Below are 21963 nucleotides of genomic sequence, written 5' to 3'. Positions count from 1 at the left end.
GCTACTGGACCAAACCATACATGGACAAGTCATGAGAACCTGGATCTGATGAAATGCTACTATAACAGCAGACCAAATGGGAGAGGATATATGAAGCATATGAGGAAACTCTGGATGAATACAAGACCTGCATGTCCACTGAGAAACAACTAGTCACCCAACGTTTCAATATCATAAAGAGAAAGCTATTAGCACAACTTGAGATGGATCAACTGCACTGCAGATCCACCTCATATCAAGATCTGGAAGAACAACATGTGCAACCCCCTAAAGATCTTGATCCAGCCCTGCTACTAGAGAGCACTGCAGCTGGTCTGAATCAGAAGATCTTAGATAAACTAAATACCATCAATACCAGAGATCGACTGCCAAGGCTCAGCAAATAAAGACCACCAAACAGTATGCTAGAGGATGCCAATAGAGCAGCTCTTGCATCAGTAAATACCACCACCATAACTCGGACTAATAACCTGATCTATGCTACTGCCTCAGCAATCATGGAAATGCTTGGCTGTACAACCAGCAAGAACAACAGAAGTACGTGCTCCCCTTGGAAAAGAAGACTCTAGACAAAGATCAAGGTGCCATGAAGGGAAGTCAGCCAACCATCAGAAATAAAGAAGTGTGTAAAGGTCAATAATAAGACCAAGCTGGACAAGTACAAAGGCCTGACCCCAACTGAAGAGACTGCTAAACAAAGGCTCACAGCACTCGCTGCAAGACTAGGGAGATACATTAGAGAAGCTGAGGCCAAGAAGATAAATGCCCTGTTCTCCAAAGAACTATCCAAAGTGTACTCCCAACTACAGAGGAACAGCACAAAGGCAGCAACTCCACCAATAGCAGAGACTGAACAATACTGGAGGAACATATGGGAGAAGGAAAAAACACAACACCAGTGCAATGTGGATGCAATATCTGAGAATGAAACACAGCAACCACATAGTGCAAGAACCAGTCACCATTACAGAAGCAGACATCCAACAGCGGGTCAAGAACATGAAGAGCTGGACAGCACCTGGCCCAGACATGATCCTCACCTACTGGCTAAAGAAATTCACAGCGGTACATGAAAGCATGGCAAAGCAAATGAACCAACTGCTAGAAGCAGGCCACCACCCATCTTGGCTAACACATGGCAGAACAGTGCTGATCATGAAGGATCCTCACAAAGGAACAATTCCATCCAACTACCGCCCAATAACCTGCCTTACAACAACATGGAAACTTCTGTCAGGCATCATAGGCACCAAGCTACAGAACCATATGAACCAGTACTCTAAGCACCAGCTCCTAGTAGATAGAGCAGTGGCTCAAGACTCAAGATCCAGACAGACCAATCTCAGCACAGCCTAGATTGATTATAGGAAAGTCTTTGACTCAATGCCACACACATGGATCTGTGAATGCTTGGCTCTGTACAATGTCAACATGAAATTAAGAACCTTGCTCAGAAAATCAATGGGGCTATGGAGAATAACATTTTAAGTCAACTCAACACAACTAGCACAAGAGACCATCAAAAGCGGCATATAACAAGGTGGTGCACTGTCCTCATTGCTGTTCTTCATAGGCTTGAACCCCTTCAGTCAGATAATTACAGAGTCTGGCTATTTATATAAGTTCAAGAGTGGAAGCCCCATCAGCCACCTCCTCTACATGGATGACATCAAGCTGTATGCGTAAAACGAATGAGACATCAATTACTGATCCACATGACAAGGATCTACAGTGAAGATATCGGGATGTCCTTCGGACTGGAGAAGTGCGGCCGGTTTGTAATAAAGTGAGACAAGGTAGTCAAGACTGATGGAGTGGAATTACCAGTAGGGAACATAGCAGATGTACAGACATGCTACAAGTACCTCGGCATCCCACAGGAATACGGTAACCATGATGAGGAAGCAAGGAAGGCAGCAACATCCAAATACCATCAAAGGGTAAGACAGGTCCTGAGGAGCCAGCTCAATGGGAAGAATAAAATCTGCGCCATCAATATATTTATGCCCTGACAGTTATCAGATACCCTTCTGGCATAGTGTGCTGGCCAAAACAAGAGATGGAAGCTGCAGATGTGAAAACACAAAAGCTCCTCACAATGCTTGGAGGTCTTCACCCTAAGACTAACACCCAAAGATTGTACACCAACAGAAAGGAGGGTGGTCGAGGTTTGAAAAGTATCCAGGCCACCATCACGGATGAAACGAGGAGTACCCAGGAAAACATCAGAAAAATGGCACCAAAATATGAGATGCTGAGAGAAAGTTTAAGGCAGCAACAATAACAGATCTGGAAGGAAGAACAGGAACATGAACCGCCATGGCAAGACAAGCCGCTGCATGGGATGTATCATCGACAGATAATGGAGGTGGCTGACATGAAGAAAACCTACCAATGGCTGGAGAAAGCTGGACTCTGAGACAGCACAGAGGCACTAATCCTAGCGGCAGAAGAGCAAGCACTAAATACCAGATCCATAGAAGCAAGAATCTTGTACACAACACAAGACCCAAGGTGCAGACTATGCAAAGAAACCTTAGAAACTGTCCAACACATAGTGGCAGGTTGCAAAATGCAAGCAGGAACAGCGTATACTGAAGGCCACAACCAAGTAGGGGGAATTATATACAGGAACATCTGCACAGCATATGGGCTAATTCCCCCTAAATCCAGGTGGGAGACCCCAGAAAAAATGGTGGAGAATGAAACGGCTAAAATCCCGTGGGAATTCAAGATCCAGACGGATAATCAGGTGTTGGCTAACCAACCAGACATTGTGATAGAAGACAAGGATCAGAAGACAGCAATGATAATAGATGTGGCAGTGCCAAGTGACAGCAACATCGGAGAGAAGGAATATGAGAAGATGGAGAAATACCAGGGCCTCGAAGGAGAACTGGAGAAGATGTGGAACGTAAAGGCAACAGTGATTCCAGTGGTGATAGGAGAACTTGGAACAGTGACCCCTAAGTTGGAGGAATGGCTACAACAGATCCCAGGAGCAACATCTGAGCTCTCTGTCTAGAAAAGCGCAATGCTGGGAACAACTAAGATCCTGTGCAGAACCCTCAAACTCCCAGGTCTCTGGTAGAGGACCCGAGAATGAGAAAAGACAAAAAAGACCACCTCCATTGGGGGTGAGAAGGAATGTTTTTTATAGATGTCAGTGACACAGAATATATATATTACACAGATAGAAGAAAAGGCGGTAATTCTGAAGCCGCGGTAGTGTAAAATCGCTACAGGAGGTGACAGGATAGAAGTCATGGATTACATACAGTAAATACAAATAGAATAGGTAGATATATAGATGTCAGTGACAAATACAATTAGAACAGTGGGTGCAGCTTACTGTACATGTATTTAACTAATAAAAAAATGGTGTGGGCTCTGAGATCCCCGCTAGCACCGTGAGGAAGTCGCACAATGCAGAGGCGAGTTCACGGGAGAATTTCACTGCAGTGAATTTCAATTCGCCTCTGCACTGTGCGACTTTCTCATGGTGCTAGCGGGGATCTCACTGAGGTCACCGCAGTTCAGCCCGGCTGGGAGCGCAGCATCAGTAATGTCACTGCTAGTCACTGACGCTGCGCTCGCAGCAGCTCATTCACCAGTGGTTCTCAGCCTGGACGGTCACATCTTGGCACCATCCAGGTTGAAAATTATTTCTCCCCCAGACATGGATTATGGCATGGAACAGAATGACAGACAGGTATGGTATATTGTTGTTTTTTTATTTTAGTTTTAGTACAAGAGATCGATGGCTTTGGTGAAATTAGGCGAGGTCGTGAGTATGGTGTTATGGAGAAGCGGGGTCAGTGGGTGCTCTTGTCCGCTGGCCCGGCTGTCTTTAGCAAGACTGCATGGACCACGGCTCATACCACTGAACGCCCGCTCTATCTCCCAGTGGCCAATACACTACACAGACAACACAGGGTTAAGGTAAAACAGGGTGGCAATACTTTATTGAACCACAGCACACAATAGCAAACAGAGCATTCCCAACATGCCTGGAATTGTATGGGTACATGGGCGCATATAAAATATCACTGCGTCTCCACGTGTTTCCAGTATGACATGATGTCAGAGCTCCCAGGGTCGCTACTCCATCTGTGGATGAAGGCACAGAGAAGGGGTAACGACAAGCATAGGGAGATGACCATGAACTGTCCATAGAGTCCATACAAGGTCCAAAGCCAGTTGACAGGATATCAGAGCTCCCAGGGTCGCTACTCCATCTGTGGATGAACGCACAGAGAAGGGGCAGCGACAAGCATAGGGAGATGACCAAGAACTGTCCATAGAGTCCATACAAGGTCCAAAGCCAGTTGACACGAGAGTCACCACCTGTCTTATCGGACCATCTCCATGGAACCAGGCGACTAGCGGGTCCCAACCCTGGCTTTCTCCAAACATCCATGGTGCAGAGATGGTCACTGGATCAGGTCTGTGTCCTTTCAACCGGAGCCGAACACCCCTAGGTCGTATCCTATAGAATCCTAGACCAGTGTCCCTCGTGATGGTGCCATGATGAATTGGCTGCAGTCCTTTCTTATGTCTGTAGTGTGGTTTGCAGAATGTCTGGCTGGTAGCTCTGTATTACTTCAGACCCCCCCCCAGGATGTGATCTCTGATTCTTTTTATACCCAAGGCATGTAAGCTATTTTTAGAATTACCCAGTGTCCTTTAGTTCAACATCAATATATGGCAAACAATGGTGATGAGATTACATAGTACTACTTGACCATTCAATCTATTTGCACAGTCTTTCCTTCTCTGCTTTAGAAGTCACCAAGCTAGATCTGGAATTCAATGCACAATTAGCATATCAGCACACATCAATAAACAAAGATAAACACTATGTACAAGTCACTGTTACAGAATTAAGGTACCTTCACATTAAGCGACGCTGCAGCGATACCGACAACGATGGTGATAGCTGCAGCGTCGCTGTTTGGTCTCTGGAGAGCTGTCACACAGACACCTCTCCAGCGACCAACGATACCGGTAACCAGGGTAAACATCGGGTTACTAAGCGCAGGGCCGCGCTTAGTGACCCGATGTTTACCATGGTTACCATCGTAAAAGTAAAAAAAACAAACACTACATACTTACCTTCAGCTGTCTGTCCCCGGCGCTCTGCTTCCTGCACTGACTGTGAGCCCAGTGGCCGGAAAGCAGAGCGGTGACGTCACCGCTCTGCTTTCCGGCTGACCGGCGCTCACAGCCAGTGCAGGAAGCAGAGCGCCCTGCGCTTAGTAACCCGATGTTTACCCTGGTTACCAGTGAAGACATCGCTGAATCGGCGTCACACACGCCGATTCAGCGATGTCTGCAGGGAGTCCAGCGACGAAAGAAAGTTCTGTCCTTCTAGCTCCGACCAACGACATCACAGCAGGATCCTGATCGCTGCTGCGTGTCAAACACAATGATATCGCTAGCCAGGACGCTGCAACGTCACGGATCGCTAGCGATATCGTTGTGAAGTTGTTTAGTGTGAAGGTACCTTTACACTGTATGTTAAATGGTATCAGTTTGCAAGTCTGTCTTCTTGAACCACCAAATATAAACACTTAAATTCACAAGCCAATATACAAATGAAAAGTCAGTTCTTATTGGTTTGCAAAAAGGTAGCTGTCTGTTGTGAATTCTGTGGCTGAGTTCACTTCTGTGGTCACAAGTGGTATTGCAGTCTCTGGGCTTCCTCCCTCAGGTGTTTTGGTGAGCTCGTTGGCTGCCTTGCTATTTAGCTCCACCTGAGTCTGTCTTCCTTGCTCCTTGTCAATGTTCCAGTGTTGGATCTGAGCTACTGCATCTTTCCTTGGGCCTGCTGCTCTGCTAGATAAGTGCTTCTAGTTTGTTTTCTGTTTTTTCTGTCCAGCTTGTTATTATCTTTTGCTGGAAGCTCTGAGAAGCAAAGGGGTGCACCGCCGTGCTGTTAGTTCGGCACGGTGGGTCTTTTTGCCCCTTTTGCGTGGTTTTCGTTTTAGGGTTTTTTGTAGACTGCATAGTTCTCTTTGCTATCCTCGCTCTGTCTAGAATATCGGGCCTCACTTTGCTGAATCTATTTCATTCCTACGTTTGTCTTTTCATCTTGCTAACAGTCATTATATGTGGGGGCTGCCTATTCCTTTGGGGTATTTCTCTGAGGTAAGTCAGGCTTGTATTTCTATCTTCAGGCTAGTCAGCTCCTCAGGCAGTGCCGAGTTGCATAGGTAGTTGATAGGCGCAATCCACTGCTGCTTCCAGTTGTGTGAGGATAGATCAGGTACTGCAGTCTACAGAGATTCCACGTCTCAGAGCTCGTCCTATTGTTTTGGGTTATTGCCAGATCTCTGTATGTGCGCTGATTACTGCACGCTGTGTTGCCTGATTGCCAGCCATAACAGTACAAGGAGCCATTCAATGATTTCCAATAGAGGGAAAAAAGAAATCCTGACATCATTTTTTTTTCTTAGCTTTGTCTTCAGTCTTTTTTTTCCCCTAGACATTAGAGTGCTTCAGGACACAGCTGTGGACATGGATATTCAGGCTCTGTGCTCCTCAATGGATAATCTCGTTGTAAATGTACAAAAGATTCAAGATACTATTGATCAGAAATCGATGCTAGAACCAAGAATTCCGATTCCTGATTTGTTTTTTGGTGACAGAACTAAGTTTCTGAGCTTCAGAAATAATTGTAAGCTATTTTTGGCCTTGAAACCTCATTCTTCTGGTAATCCTATTCAACAGGTTTTGATTATTATTTCTTTTTTGCGCGGCGACCCACAGGACTGGGCGTTTTCTCTTGCACCAGGAGATTCTGCATTGAGTAATGTTGATGCATTTTTCCAGGCGCTGGGATTGCTTTACGATGAGCCTAATTCAGTGGATCAAGCTGAGAAAAATCTGCTGGCTTTATGCCAGGGTCAGGATGATGTAGAAGTATATTGTCAGAAATTTAGAAAATGGTCAGTACTCACTCTGTGGAATGAATCTGCACTAGCGGCTTTGTTCAGAAAGGGTCTCTCTGAAGCTCTTAAGGATGTAATGGTGGGATTTCCTATGCCTGCTGGTTTGAATGAGTCTATGTCCTTGGCCATTCAGATCGGTCGTCGCTTGCGCGAGCGTAAATCTGTGCACCATCTGGCGGTATTGTCTGAGAGTAAGCCTGAGCCTATGCAGTGCGACAGGACTATGACTAAAGTAGAACGGCACGAACACAGACGTCTGAACAGACTGTGTTTCTATTGTGGTGATTCTACTCATGCTATTTCTAATTGTCCTAAACGCACTAGGCGGTTCGATAGCTCTGCCGTTATTGGTACTGTACAGTCCAAATTCCTTTTGTCCATTACCTTAATGTGCTCTTTGTCATCATATTCTGTCATGGCGTTTGTGGATTCAGGCGCTGCCCTGAATCTGATGGATTTGGATTATGCTAAACGTTGTGGATTTTTCTTGGAGCCTTTGCGGTGTCCTATTCCGTTGAGAGGAATTGATGCTACACCTCTGGCCAAGAATAAGCCTCAGTACTGGGCCCAGCTGACCATGTGCATGGCTCCTGCACATCAGGAAGTTATTCGCTTTTTGGTACTGCATAATTTGCATGATGTGGTCGTGTTGGGGTTGCCATGGCTACAAACCCATAATCCAGTATTGGATTGGAACTCTATGTCGGTAACCAGCTGGGGTTGTCAGGGAGTACATGGTGATGTTCCATTTTTGTCTATTTCGTCATCCATTCCTTCTGACATCCCAGAGTTCTTGTCGGACTTTCAGGATGTATTTGAAGAGTCCAAGTCTGATGCCCTTCCTCCGCATAGGAATTGTGATTGTGCTATCGATTTGATTCCTGGTAGTAAATTCCCTAAGGGTCGTTTATTTAATTTGTCCGTACCTGAACACACCGCTATGCGCAGTTATGTGAAGGAGTCCCTGGAGAAGGGACATATTCGCCCATCGTCGTCACCATTGGGAGCAGGGTTCTTTTTTGTAGCCAAGAAGGATGGTTCGCTAAGACCGTGTATTGATTACCGCCTTCTTAATAAGATCACTGTTAAGTTTCAGTATCCCTTGCCATTGATTTCTGACTTGTTTGCTCGGATTAAGGGGGCTAGTTGGTTTACTAAGATTGATCTTCGTGGTGCGTATAATCTGGTGAGAATCAGGCAGGGAGATGAATGGAAAACGGCATTTAATACGCCCGAGGGTCATTTTGAGTATCTGGTGATGCCGTTCGGACTTGCCAATGCTCCATCTGTTTTTCAGTCTTTTATGCATGACATTTTCCGTGAGTATCTGGATAAATTCTTGATTGTTTACTTGGATGACATTTTGATCTTCTCAGATGATTGGGAGTCTCATGTGAAGCAAGTCAGAATGGTTTTCCAGGTACTGCGTGCTAATTCCTTGTTCGTGAAGGGATCAAAGTGTCTCTTCGGTGTGCAGAAAGTTTCATTTTTGGGGTTCATCTTTTCCCCTTCTACTATCGAGATGGATCCGGTTAAGGTTCAGGCCATCCAGGATTGGACTCAGCCGACATCTCTAAAAAGTTTGCAGAAATTCCTGGGCTTTGCTAATTTTTATCGTCGCTTCATCTGTAATTTTTCTAGCATTGCCAGACCATTGACCGATTTGACCAAGAAGGGTGCTGATTTGGTTAATTGGTCTTCTGCTGCCGTGGAAGCTTTTCAGGAGTTGAAGCGTCGTTTTTGCTGTGCCCCTGTGTTGTGTCAACCTGATGTTTCTCTTCCGTTCCAGGTCGAGGTTGATGCTTCTGAGATTGGTGCAGGGGCGGTTTTGTCACAGAGAGGTTCTGGTTGCTCAGTGTTCAAACCATGTGCTTTCTTTTCCAGGAAATTTTCTGCTGCTGAGCGTAATTATGATGTGGGCAACCGAGAGTTGCTGGCCATGAAGTGGGCATTCGAGGAGTGGCGTCATTGGCTTGAGGGTGCTAAGCATCGCGTGGTGGTTTTGACTGATCATAAGAACCTTACTTATCTTGAGTCTGCCAAGCGCTTGAATCCTAGACAGGCCCGTTGGTCGTTATTTTTTGCTCGTTTTGATTTTGTGATTTCATACCTTCCGGGCTCTAAAAATGTGAAGGCGGATGCTCTGTCTAGGAGTTTTGTGCCCGACTCTCCGGGGTTATCTGAGCCGGCGAGTATCCTCAAGGAAGGAGTCATTGTGTCTGCCATCTCCCCTGATTTGCGGAGAGTGTTGCAGAAATTTCAGGCTAATAAACCTGATCGTTGTCCGGCCGAGAAACTGTTCGTCCCTGATAGGTGGACTAGTAAAGTTATCTCTGAACTTCATTGTTCGGTGCTGGCCGGTCATCCAGGAATCTTTGGTACCAGGGAGTTGGTTGCTAGATCCTTCTGGTGGCCATCTCTGTCACGGGATGTGCGTGCTTTTGTGCAGTCCTGTGGAATTTGTGCTAGGGCTAAGCCCTGCTGTTCACGTGCCAGTGGGTTGCTTTTGCCCTTGCCGGTCCCGAAGAGGCCTTGGACACATATTTCGATGGATTTCATTTCTGACCTTCCCGTTTCTCAAAAGATGTCTGTCATTTGGGTGGTCTGTGATCGCTTTTCTAAAATGGTCCATCTGGTGCCCTTGGTTAAATTGCCTTCCTCCTCTGATTTGGTGCCTTTGTTCTTCCAGCATGTGGTTCGTTTACATGGCATTCCTGAGAATATTGTTTCTGACAGAGGTTCCCAGTTTGTCTCGAGGTTCTGGCGAGCCTTTTGTGGTAGGATGGGCATTGACCTATCTTTTTCCTCGGCCTTCCATCCTCAGACTAATGGCCAGACCGAACGAACCAATCAGACCTTGGAAACATATCTGAGATGTTTTGTTTCCGCTGACCAGGATGATTGGGTGTCATTTTTGCCGTTGGCTGAGTTCGCCCTTAATAATCGGGCCAGCTCGGCTACCTTGGTCTCTCCATTTTTCTGCAATTCTGGGTTCCATCCTCGTTTCTCTTCAGGACAGGTTGAGTCTTCGGACTGTCCTGGTGTGGATTATGTGGTGGACAGGTTGCAGCAGATCTGGACTCAGGTAGTGGACAATTTGACCTTGTCCCAGGAGAAGGCTCAGCTTTTCGCTAATCGCAGACGCCGTGTGGGACCCCGACTTCGTGTTGGGGATCTGGTTTGGTTATCTTCTCATCATATACCTATGAAGGTTTCCTCTCCTAAATTTAAACCTCGTTTTATTGGTCCGTATAGGATTTCTGAGATTCTCAATCCGGTGTCTTTTCGTCTGACCCTCCCAGACTCCTTTTCCATACATAATGTATTCCATAGGTCGTTGTTGAGGAGATGCGTGGCACCTATGGTTCCATCTGTGGAGCCTCCTGCCCCTGTTTTGGTGGAGGGGGAATTGGAGTATGTTGTGGAGAAGATTTTGGATTCTCGTGTCTCTAGACGGAAACTCCAGTATCTGGTCAAATGGAAGGGTTATGCTCAGGAAGATAATTCCTGGGTTTTTGCCTCTGATGTCCATGCCCCAGATCTTGTTCGTGCCTTTCATGTGGCTCATCCTGGTCGGCCTGGGGGTTCTGGTGAGGGTTCGGTGACCCCTCCTCAAGGGGGGGGTACTGTTGTGAATTCTGTGGCTGAGTTCACTTCTGTGGTCACAAGTGGTATTGCAGTCTCTGGGCTTCCTCCCTCAGGTGTTTTGGTGAGCTCGTTGGCTGCCTTGCTATTTAGCTCCACCTGAGTCTGTCTTCCTTGCTCCTTGTCAATGTTCCAGTGTTGGATCTGAGCTACTGCATCTTTCCTTGGGCCTGCTGCTCTACTAGATAAGTGCTTCTAGTTTGTTTTCTGTTTTTTCTGTCCAGCTTGTTATTATCTTTTGCTGGAAGCTCTGAGAAGCAAAGGGGTGCACCGCCGTGCTGTTAGTTCGGCACGGTGGGTCTTTTTGCCCCTTTTGCGTGGTTTTCGTTTTAGGGTTTTTTGTAGACTGCATAGTTCTCTTTGCTATCCTCGCTCTGTCTAGAATATCGGGCCTCACTTTGCTGAATCTATTTCATTCCTACGTTTGTCTTTTCATCTTGCTAACAGTCATTATATGTGGGGGCTGCCTATTCCTTTGGGGTATTTCTCTGAGGTAAGTCAGGCTTGTATTTCTATCTTCAGGCTAGTCAGCTCCTCAGGCAGTGCCGAGTTGCATAGGTAGTTGATAGGCGCAATCCACTGCTGCTTCCAGTTGTGTGAGGATAGATCAGGTACTGCAGTCTACAGAGATTCCACGTCTCAGAGCTGGTCCTATTGTTTTGGGTTATTGCCAGATCTCTGTATGTGCGCTGATTACTGCACGCTGTGTTGCCTGATTGCCAGCCATAACAGCTGTCTGGGTGTCAGGATTCCCTGACCGCTGCCACCAATTTGTCACGATTCACACCGTGACCGTCACCCCTACGTCACGGGTCGGGGTGACTTTAGGCCAACAGACAGCTATCACATGTGCAGGGGGGCTTATCTTAGTTATCCCTCCACTGCTAACAATGTGATGACAAAACACACACAAGGCTATTGACCTCTTAGTTTCCAGCAGGGGCTTATTTTAGGTATCCCACTGCTTTTCAATATACCACGAACTGCAGGGATTTATGTCTATCTCGCTTACAGTTTCACTTCACACTTGCAGCTCTCTGGCGCCCCCCTTACTCTCAGGTCAGATTAGGTACTGCACCCTGAGTAATTAGTCGCCAGACAGGCTGCCTGCTATGTACTGACTATTGGGCACGCTGCAACGACGCGATAAACTACTCCCACTCAGGCAGGAACAATAATTATCAACACCGCAGTCGCTACAACATAGCCCAACAGTCTGCACACGGTCGCTGCCACCAGCTTCGATTAAACGGGTCCGAAGCTAACCCAACACCACAGTAGCGTAATTCCCTTCGGGAGACTTAGGGTACAGTTTTTAGAGCATGGAGAATGAACTAATATTAAATATTATATCCCATAAAAATTAGGCAGTGCTTTATCAAAAATATTTTATAAAGATGTTACAAATGAGACAATTGCAAATATGTACAAGGGTAATTATGAAATAAACAGGGATTAAATGAGAAAAGGTAACACTCACATGTTCAAAGCATGGCAGCAACCATACGTCCCAGCTCATTGGACGTGCTCAGGGCTCTTCCAGTAGAAGACAAGAAATCAAGAAGCCTGAGCTGGGGATCTGGGCAGACAGTTATAGCTTCAGCCTGTGACATCACAGAAAGGCTGGCTTATCCAGACCCTCCTCTCTCTACATTCTGAGTACTGCAATCTTAAATTTATCTACTTTCTATAACTTCGCTACAAAACATGTCATAGTCATAACAAACCCAGCAATCATCTCGGATTAACGTGGGCATTCTAATGAGATCAAATATGTCCTGTCTGTGATACATATTTACCGAGAAATCCCTACTTCTTTACCAGATGGAGTTAGAAGCCTGTGTTTCGAGCGATGGGTAGGTCTACCGAGTGCGAGGTAATAAACTCTTCTTCCCCCATCTACATTGGTCTAGCAGCTCTCGGCTGAGTGAAAGGGAAGGGGGGGGGCTTTTTAGCCCACAGCCTGCTGCAAGAGGAACTACTTATATGATATTTCATACCATATCGCGACACTGGGTAATTAAGATGCAATCTGGTTTCTTCACATATGGTTTGAGATTATTAAAGGAGTCTGTGTCATTTTTTCAATTCTATTTATTCTTGCTGTGTCTTTATTTACCATATAACTATAGGATTAGTAATGGATAGGTGTCTTACTTTCATTACTAAGTCGTGGGCTTGATGTCACCTGACAATACAAAGGTGACATCAACTACACAAATTTGAACCCCACTTGCCACCGCTACAGGGCAAGTGGGAAGAGCTGGACTAAGCACCAGATTTGGCTCATCTAATAGATGTGCCTTATCTGGGCAGCTGCAGGCTGCTATTTTAAGGCTGGGGGGGTCAATATCCATGGCCCCTTAGCAGCCTGAGAATACCAGCCCCCAGCTGTCAGCTTTAGAAAGGCTGGTTGTCACAAAATGGGTGGACCCTATGCCATTTTATAAAATTATTTATTTAAATAATTTAAAAAAGAGCGTGGGGACCCCTTTATTCTTGACAACTAGCGTTCCTGAAGCGGACAGCTGAGGGTTGCAGCCCCCAGCTGTGAGTTTTGCCTGGCTGATTATCAAAAATAGGGGGGACCCATGCCTTTTTTGTATTATTTATTTACAGCACAAGAGCAGCTTATGAATATCCCCCATCATCTGCTCCTGCTCTCACGGGTATGTTCACACTAGGCATTTTTGCTGCATTTCTATATGATAATTTTCATCTGCTTTTTCTATTACCAGCAAAGTCTATGAGATTTCAGAAATCTCATACACACACATAGTTTTTTTGTGTCATCAGGTTTTTATGACATAGAGCATGTCACTCTTTTCAGCAATTTTGCTGCATTTTTCACCCATTGACTTGAATGGATAGTAAAAAAATGCTGCAAATATGCAGGTTGACCTTTTTTTGTAGCAGTAAAGTCAAGGACAGCCGGATGTGACGTCACACTCTGCTCTGCTACCTCTAGATGGCATGATGCATCCATACAGCCTGTCATTGAGCAGAGTGGACCCGAACCCCATTCATTTGAATGGGGGGGCCCAACAATACAGTGTTGGACATGCTGTCATATGCATGACAGCACGGCAAACACCCCTTCTGAACGGCGGTGAAACCATTCCCGCCAGTCAGAGAGCCGCAGTTCCCCCACTGTCAAAAGATAGCGGGAGCGCTCAGCTGTGATCGGAGGTATACAGGTTACCTCCCGTCACTGGTGTCAGCTGATGGGACAACTGCTCCCATCATCCGACACCTGCTGCTGGGGGCTGCAACCCTCAACTGTCAGCTTCAGCAAGGCTAGTTGTCAAGAATAGAGGGGTCCCCACACTGTATTTTTTAATAATTCTCCCGGTGAACTCGCCCCTACACCATGCGACTTTCTCACGGTGCTAGTAGGGTTTCTCACCGAGGTCACCGCAGTTCAGCCCGGCTGGGAACGGAGCATCAGTGTCACCGCTAGACACTGAGGCCTTGCTCGCAGCAGCTCATTCTCCAGTGGTTCTCAACCTCTACGGTCACATCTTGGCACCATCCAGGTTGGAAACTATTTCTCCCCCAGACATGGATTACGGCATGGGGCAGAACGATGGAGAGGTGAGGGACATTGTTGTTTTATTATTTTTGGTTTATTACAGGAGTAATCGAGGGCTTTGGTGGAATTAGGCGAGGTCGTAAGTATGGTTTAATTGAGAATATTAAAGGAGTCTGTGTTATTCTTTCAATTAAAGGACTTTTTTCTGGGTGTCTATGTTTTCTTACAATGGGACTATGCGGTTAGTAATGGGGGCGTCTTATTGATGCCTCTCCATTACTAACCTAGGTGCTTGATGTCACCGGACAATACAAAGGTGGCAACAACCCCCCCCCCAACTATTACCCCACTTGCCACCGCTAAAGGGCAAGTGGGAAGAGAGAGGCTAAGTGCCAGAATTAGTGCATCTTAGAGATGTGCCTTTTCTGGGGTGGCTGAGCGCAGATGTTTTTAGCCTAGGGGGGCAGTATCCATGGCCCCTTCCTAGGCTATTAATAGCGACCCGCAGCTGTCTGCATAGTCTTTGCTGGTTATTAAATATAGGGGGACCCTACACCACTTGTTTGGGTCCCCCTATATTTAATAACCCCCATTCCCCCATTTTAAAAGCCACTAAAGGCTAAGTATACAGTTGTGAGCTGATATTACTAGCCTGGGATGCTCCATGGGTATTACCCGCTTCCTAGGCTATAAACAAACTTCTGTGTGCGAATCAGACCTGAGATCTAACGTGATAGAAGATTACAGTGCGGGGAAGACGGGAAACCTTCCTATAGATGGCCGGTGGTGATGGAATCAGTGACCGACTCTGGCCATATATGTTTCTAGAGCCGTAGTAGAAGATGAAGATGTCGTCCTCATCATGAAGTAGTTATTTCTCATGTCGCGTGTAATGAATATCTCCTGCAGTATTGCTAATGCCGATTCCAGGGTCGGTAAATGAGACGAGAATTAGCGTTATGGAAGATGAGTCTATGAGAAACGTATTCAGCTGCCGACTCCGAGGAAGAAACTGCTTGTTGTCTGTGGCCTAAATATATAGAATTTATTAGTAGATGTAAAGAAGGAAACTAAATACTGTAAAATAATAAATCTCCTCATATGTTTCCCTTATTATCTCCAGTAATTGTATTATTACAGGATTCTTATGATGTTACATCGGCTCATCTTCTCATTCAGGTCTCCACAATATCGGATCCTCTCAGTGAAGATCTTCTACAAAAGAAAATTTTCCAGATTTACCCATCAAAGATGGATATGGACAGAGACAAGATGGCGGAGAGGATATTACACCTCACCCTAGAGATCCTCTTCCGGCTTACTGGAGAGGTGAGAGATTCTGATGACGTCACATTACATCATTCTTATCTATGGCAATAACAGATGGACAGAACTGGAGAGGTGAGGACTCTGGAAATGTCTGTAGTTAGGTTTATTAATGTGTCTCTCCATTACCAGGATTACACAGTGGTGAAGAAGACCTCTAGTGATCGCTGTCAGGACCCTGTGTCTGAGGGATGGGGAAGACCCCTGAGCCCAATCATGGGGCCTCCACCTCACTCCCTGATCCATGAGGACATCAATGACCAGAGGATCCTAGAACTCACCTACAAGATGATTGAGCTGCTGACTGGAGAGGTGACACTGCTGGGAATGCTGGGACATTATACAGTAACACTATGAAGGGATCGGGGGATGACGGTATCATTGTGTGTCAGGTTCCTATAAGGTGTCAGGATGTCGCTGTCTATTTCTCCATGGAGGAGTGGGAGTATTTAGAAGGACACAGAGATCTGTACAAGGACGTCATAATGGAGGTTCCCCAGCCCCTCACATCTCCAGGTAATAGACAGGACTAAATACAAACGGCCTATAATTATCTGTATGTAAAGAATGAATTCACTCCCTGTATGTGTTTCCTCCAGATCTATCCAGTAAGAGGACAACACCAAAGAGATGTCCCCGTCCTCTTCTTCCACAGGACTGCAAGCAAGAAGATCCCAATGTTCCTCAGGATCATCAGGTAGATGGAGAGAAGGTGTCAGGAGATCTCCCCTATGATGTGTAGACGCCGGTGAAGGTCTTGTGCTCAGTCTTGTTTTATCCACCAGTATTAGGCTTGGTTCCCATTGCGTTAATGGGAAAGCGCTAACGGACAGCGTTGCACGGCGAAATTAACGCCGTGCAACGCGTCCGTTAGCGCGCCCATTCACGGCAATGGGAACGCGCAGCACTAGCGCGTGCCATGTTCGGCACGCGCTAGCGACGCGCCGGTGTTTCCTGGCGCGCCGCGGACGCTGCTCGCAGCGTCCGAAGCGCGCCCGCGGTCCGTTACCCGCTCTCGCAGATCGGGGATCTGCGAGAGCGGGGATGTTACCGCAACCCCGGGACGCGGCCACATTAAAATCATTGTGTTAGCGCAACCCGCTAGCGCTAGCGCTAAACGGGTTGCACTAACGCAATGTGACCCTAGCCTTATATGTTTTATACTTGTGTAATGAGAGCGGTGGAGATGGCAGGATTAGAGCTGATCATAGATGTGACTTCTCCATTTGTCGGTGACTTTTACAATATTTGTTTCAGGGTGAAGATCTGACCCATATTAATACTACAGAGACATATGTGAGGGGTGATGAGTGGTGTAAAGAGGAGATTCCCACATATTACTACCCAGGTGAGTAGTAACCACTAAATGCAGAGAGGTCACAGATTCTTCTCAGTCACCGGCTGTGGCTGCTTTATCGGTGGTGTAGTCCGGCCGTATTACCATGATCACCATTTTGCCTCTAGACCACAACATTTCCTCCACCCAAAACTGTTCAAATGACTTTGGTCATTGAAAGCCCTTTTCTATAGAACTTACAGCCTGGTAGATCCACCTCCCCCCTGGGTTTAGGAGACGCTGTTACCTGCCCAGATCTGTAAACTATAAAGCCAAATGACAGCGTACGTAGAATGTGCTGACAAGATAGAAAATCACTTGAAGAAAAATATTCTGATGGGCCTGTAAGAGAAAGTGGAGGGTAATGATGCTGTTGGCTTCCTAGAACCATGAGATCTTATCGGATGAATCTCCCTTCTCTCCCTTCTGTGCTGCTGAATGTGATCATATGGTCCCTTCAAGACCAGGTCCAGTCTTTCTGGCCAAACTTCACTTTTATGAGCGACAACATTAAATGTGCAGTGAGGCCAAGTGTGAATTTCTGTACAATAACAGAGTTTCCCTTTATCCTGACTTTTCAATTTGTATTAACCCCTTTACCCCCACGTTAATGACCAGGCCAATTTTTACAATTCTGACCACTGTCCCTTTATGAGGTTATAACTCTGGAACGCTTCAACGGATCCCAGTGATTCTGACAATGTTTTCTCGTAACATATCGTACTTCATGATAGTGGTAAAATTTCTTTGATATTACCTGCGTTTATTTGTGATAAAAATGGAAATTTGGCAAAAATTTTGAAAATTTAGCAATTTTCCAACTTTGAATTTTTATGCAATTAAATCACAGAGATATGTCACAAAAAATACTTAATAAGTAACATTTCCCACATGTCTACTTTACATCAGCACAATTTTGGAACCAAATTTTTTTTTTGTTAGGGAGTTATAAGGGTTAAAAGTTGACCAGCAATTTCTCATTTTTACAACACAATTTTTTTTTAGATACCACATCTCTTTTGAAGTCATTTTGAGGGGTCTATATGATAGAAAATACCCAAGTGTGACACCATTCTAAAAACTGCACCCCTCAAGGTGCTCAAAACCACATTCAAGAAGTTTATTAACCCTTCAGGTGTTTCACAGGAATTTTTGGAATGTTTAAATAAAAATGAACATTTAACTTTTTTTCACAAAAAAATTACTTCAGCTCCAATTTGTTTTATTTTACCAAGGGTAACAGGAGAAAATGGACCCTAAAAGTTGTTGTACAATTTGTCCTGAGTACGCCGATACCTCATATGTGGGGGTTAACCACTGTTTAGGCACATGACAGAGCTCGGAAGCGAAGGAGCGCCATTTGACTTTTCAATGCAAAATTGACTGGAATTGAGATGGGACGCCATGTTGCGTTTGGAGAGCCACTGATGTGCCTAAACATTGAAACCCCCCACAAGTGACACCATTTTGGAAAGTAGACCCCCCTAAGGAACGTATCTAAAGGTGTGTTGAGCACTTTGACCCACCAAGTGCTTCACAGAAGTTTATAATGCAGAACCGTAAAAATAAAAAATCATTTTTTTTCACAAAAATTATCTTTTCGACCTCAATTTTTCATTTTCCCAAGGGTAAGAGAAGAAATTGGACCCCAAAAGTTGTTGTACAATTTGTCCTGAGTACGCTGATACCCCATATGTGGGGGTAAACCACTGTTTGGGCTCATGGGAGAGCTCGGAAGGGAGGGAGCGCCGTTTGACTTTTCAATGCAAAATTGACTGGAATTGAGATGGGATGCCATGTTGCGTTTGGAGAGCCACTGATGTGCCTAAACATTGAAACCCCCCACAAGTGACACCATTTTGGAAAGTAGACCCCCTAAGGAACTTATCTAGATGTGTGGTGAGCACTTTGACCCACCAAGGGCTTCACAGAAGTTTATAATGCAGAGCCGTATAAATAAAACAAAAATTTTTTCCCACACAAATTATTTTTTAGCCCCCAGTTTTGTATTTTCCCGAGGGTAACAGGAGAAATTGGACCCCAAAAGTTGTTGACCAATTTGTCCTGAGTGCGCTGATACCCCATATGTGGGGGAGAACCACCGTTTGGGCGCATGGGAGGGCTCGGAAGGGAAGGAGCGCCGTTTGGAATGCAGACTTAGATGGAATGGTCTGCAGGCGTCACATTGCGTTTGCAGAGCCCCTAATGTACCTAAACAGTAGAAACCCCCCACAAGTGACTCCATTATGGAAAGTAGACCCCCTAGGGAACTCATCTAGATGTGTTGTGAGAGCTTTGAACCCCCAAGTGTTTCACTACAGTTTATAATGCAGAGCCGTGAAAATAAAAAATCTTTTTTTTTCCCACAAAAATTATTTTTTAGCCCCCAGTTTTGTATTTTCCCAAGGGTAACAGGAGAAATTGGACCCCAAAAGTTGTTGTCCAATTTGTCCTGAGTACGCTGATACCCCATATGTTGGGGTAAACCCCTGTTTGGGCACACGGGAGAGCTCGGAAGGGAAGGAGCACTGTTTTACTTTTTTAACGCAGAATTGGCTGGAATTGAGATCGCTCGCCATGTCGCGTTTGGAGAGCCCCTGATGTGCCTAAACAGTGGAAACCCCCCAATTATAACTGAAACCCTAATCCAAACACACCCCTAATCCTAATCCCAACAGTAACCCTAACCACACCTCTAACCCTGACACACCCCTAACCCTAATCCCAACCCTATTCCCAACCGTAAATGTAATCCAAACCCTAACTTTAGCCCCAACCCTAACCCTAACTTTAGCCCCAACCCTAACTGTAGCCTTAACCCTAGCCCTAACCCTAGCCCCAACCCTAACCCTAGCCCTAACCCTAGCCCTAACCCTAACCCTAGCCATAACCCTAGCCCTAACCCTAGCCCCAACCCTAACCCTAGCCATAACCCTAGCCCTAACCCTAATGGGAAAATGGAAATAAATACATTTTTTAATTTTTCCCTAACTAAGGGGGTGACAAAGGGGGGTTTGATTTACTTTTATAGCGGGTTTTTTAGCGGATTTTTATGATTGGCAACCGTCACACACTAAAAGACGCTTTTTATTGCAAAAAATATTTTTTGCGTTACCACATTTTGAGAGCTATAATTTTTCCATATTTGAGTCCACAGGGTCATGTGAGGTCTTGTTTTTTGCGGGATGAGTTGACGTTTTTACTGGTAACATGTTCGGGCACGTGACATTTTTTGATCGCTTTTTATTCCGATTTTTGTGAGGCAGAATGACCAATAACAGCTATTCATGAATTTCTTTTGGGGGAGGCGTTTATACCGTTCCGCGTTTGGTAAAATTGATAAAGCAGTTTTATTCTTCGGGTCAGTGCGATTACAGCGACACTTCATTTATATATTTATTTATATTTATATATACTTCATTTATATATTTATTTATATTTATATATTTTTTAATGTTTTAGCGCTTTTATACGATAATTATTTTTTCTATAAAATATTTTTTATTTTTGCATCGCTTTATTCTGAGGACTATAACTTTTTAATTTTTTTGCTGATGATGCTGTGTTGTGGCTCTTATTTTGCGGGACAAGATGATGTTTTCAGAGGTACCATGGTTATTTATATCCGTCTTTTTGATCACGTGTTATTCCACATTTTGTTCGGCAGTATGATAATAAAGCGTTTTTTGCCTCGCTTTTTTTTTTTTTCTTACGGTGTTTACTGAAAGGGTTAACTAGTGGGACAGTTTTATAGGTTGGGTCGTTACGGACGCGGCGATACTAAATATGTGTACTTTTATTGTTTGTTTTTTTTATTTAGATAAAGAAATGTGTTTATGGGAATAATATTTTTTTCTCTTTATTTAGGAATTTTTTTAATTTTTTTTTTTTTACACATGTGGAATTTTTTTTTACACCTCTTTTACTTACAGGGGGGAACATCACAGATCGTTGATCTGACAGATTGCACAGCACTCTGTCAGATCAGCGATCTGTCTGAGAGCACTGCAGGCTTACCAAGCCCTGCTCTGAGCAGGCACTTGCTAAGCCACCTCCCTCCCTGCAGGACCCGGATGCTGCGGCTATCTTGGCCTGCAGCGAGGAAGGAGGTAGGAGACCCTCGCAGCAACGCGATCACATCGCGTTGCTGCGGGGGTCTCAGGGAAGCCCGCAGGGAGCCCCTCCCTGCGCGATGCTTCCCTGTACCGCCGGCACACCGCGATCATGTTTGATCGCGGCGTGCCGGGGGATAATGTGACAGGGGCGGTCCGTGACCGCTCCTGGCACATAGTGCCGGATGTCAGCTGCGATAGGCAGCTGACACCCGGCCGCGATTGGCCGCGCTCCCCCCGTGAGCGCGGCTGATCGCGTATGACGTACTATCCCGTCGGTGGTCATACGGGCCCACCCCACCTCGACGGGATAGTACGGCAGATGTCAGAAAGGGGTTAAAACCCACTAACTTCCAGGAGGATTGTGATAATCTATATAAACCCATCACACCGGTGCCATGATATACAGTGGGGCAAAAAAGTATTTAGTCAGTCAGCAATAGTGCAAGTTCCACCACTTAAAAAGATGAGAGGCGTCTGTAATTTACATCATAGGTAGACCTCAACTATGGGAGACAAACTGAGAAAAAAAAAATCCAGAAAATCACATTGTCTGTTTTTTTAACATTTTATTTGCATATTATTGTGGAAAATAAGTATTTGGTCAGAAACAAAATTTCATCTCAATACTTTGTAATATATCCTTTGTTGGCAATGACAGAGGTCAAACGTTTTCTGTAAGTCTTCACAAGGTTGCCATACGCTGTGCAAACCAACTGCTTTTTTCAAAGCACAAATCCTGTTGTTCCTTCCTTTCTGCACAGCTATCTTTTTTGTTTGTCCACACCTTTTATTTAATTTGTGCAGCAGTCCACTCCTTATTGCTGCCTGCCATACCTGGCTGAAATTACTGCAGGGAGATAGTAATTGTAGGACAGTCCCTTTTTTTTTTTTTTTTTTTTTTTAATTCTCCCTACAAAAAATAAGTTGTGGGAGATTAAGATTGGCATTTCTGCTAGAGTGCCATCCCTGTGTGTGCCATCTCTCTCACATAGTGGGCCATAGAAAGCATTTTTTTTTTTGGGGGGGGGGGTTTATAAATTCTCCCAGAAAAAAAAA

General features: G+C 45.2%; 1 protein-coding gene across 1 annotated transcript in view; it reads left to right on the top strand.

The window, feature by feature from the left end:
* Nucleotides 1–21963, top strand: part of LOC138667359 (oocyte zinc finger protein XlCOF22-like) — a 50843-nt gene that overhangs the window by 6823 nt on the left and 22057 nt on the right. Inside the window, exons 2-6 of the mRNA XM_069755586.1 lie at nt 15310–15459; nt 15589–15768; nt 15849–15972; nt 16056–16153; nt 16714–16804. Coding sequence (XP_069611687.1) covers nt 15310–15459; nt 15589–15768; nt 15849–15972; nt 16056–16153; nt 16714–16804 — 643 coding nt within the window. The remainder of the gene's footprint in view (nt 1–15309; nt 15460–15588; nt 15769–15848; nt 15973–16055; nt 16154–16713; nt 16805–21963) is intronic.

The sequence above is a fragment of the Ranitomeya imitator genome, chromosome 2 (assembly GCF_032444005.1).
Source record: "Ranitomeya imitator isolate aRanImi1 chromosome 2, aRanImi1.pri, whole genome shotgun sequence".
NCBI classification, from domain to species: domain Eukaryota; kingdom Metazoa; phylum Chordata; class Amphibia; order Anura; family Dendrobatidae; genus Ranitomeya; species Ranitomeya imitator.
This window is presented reverse-complemented; position numbering and strand designations above follow the sequence as displayed.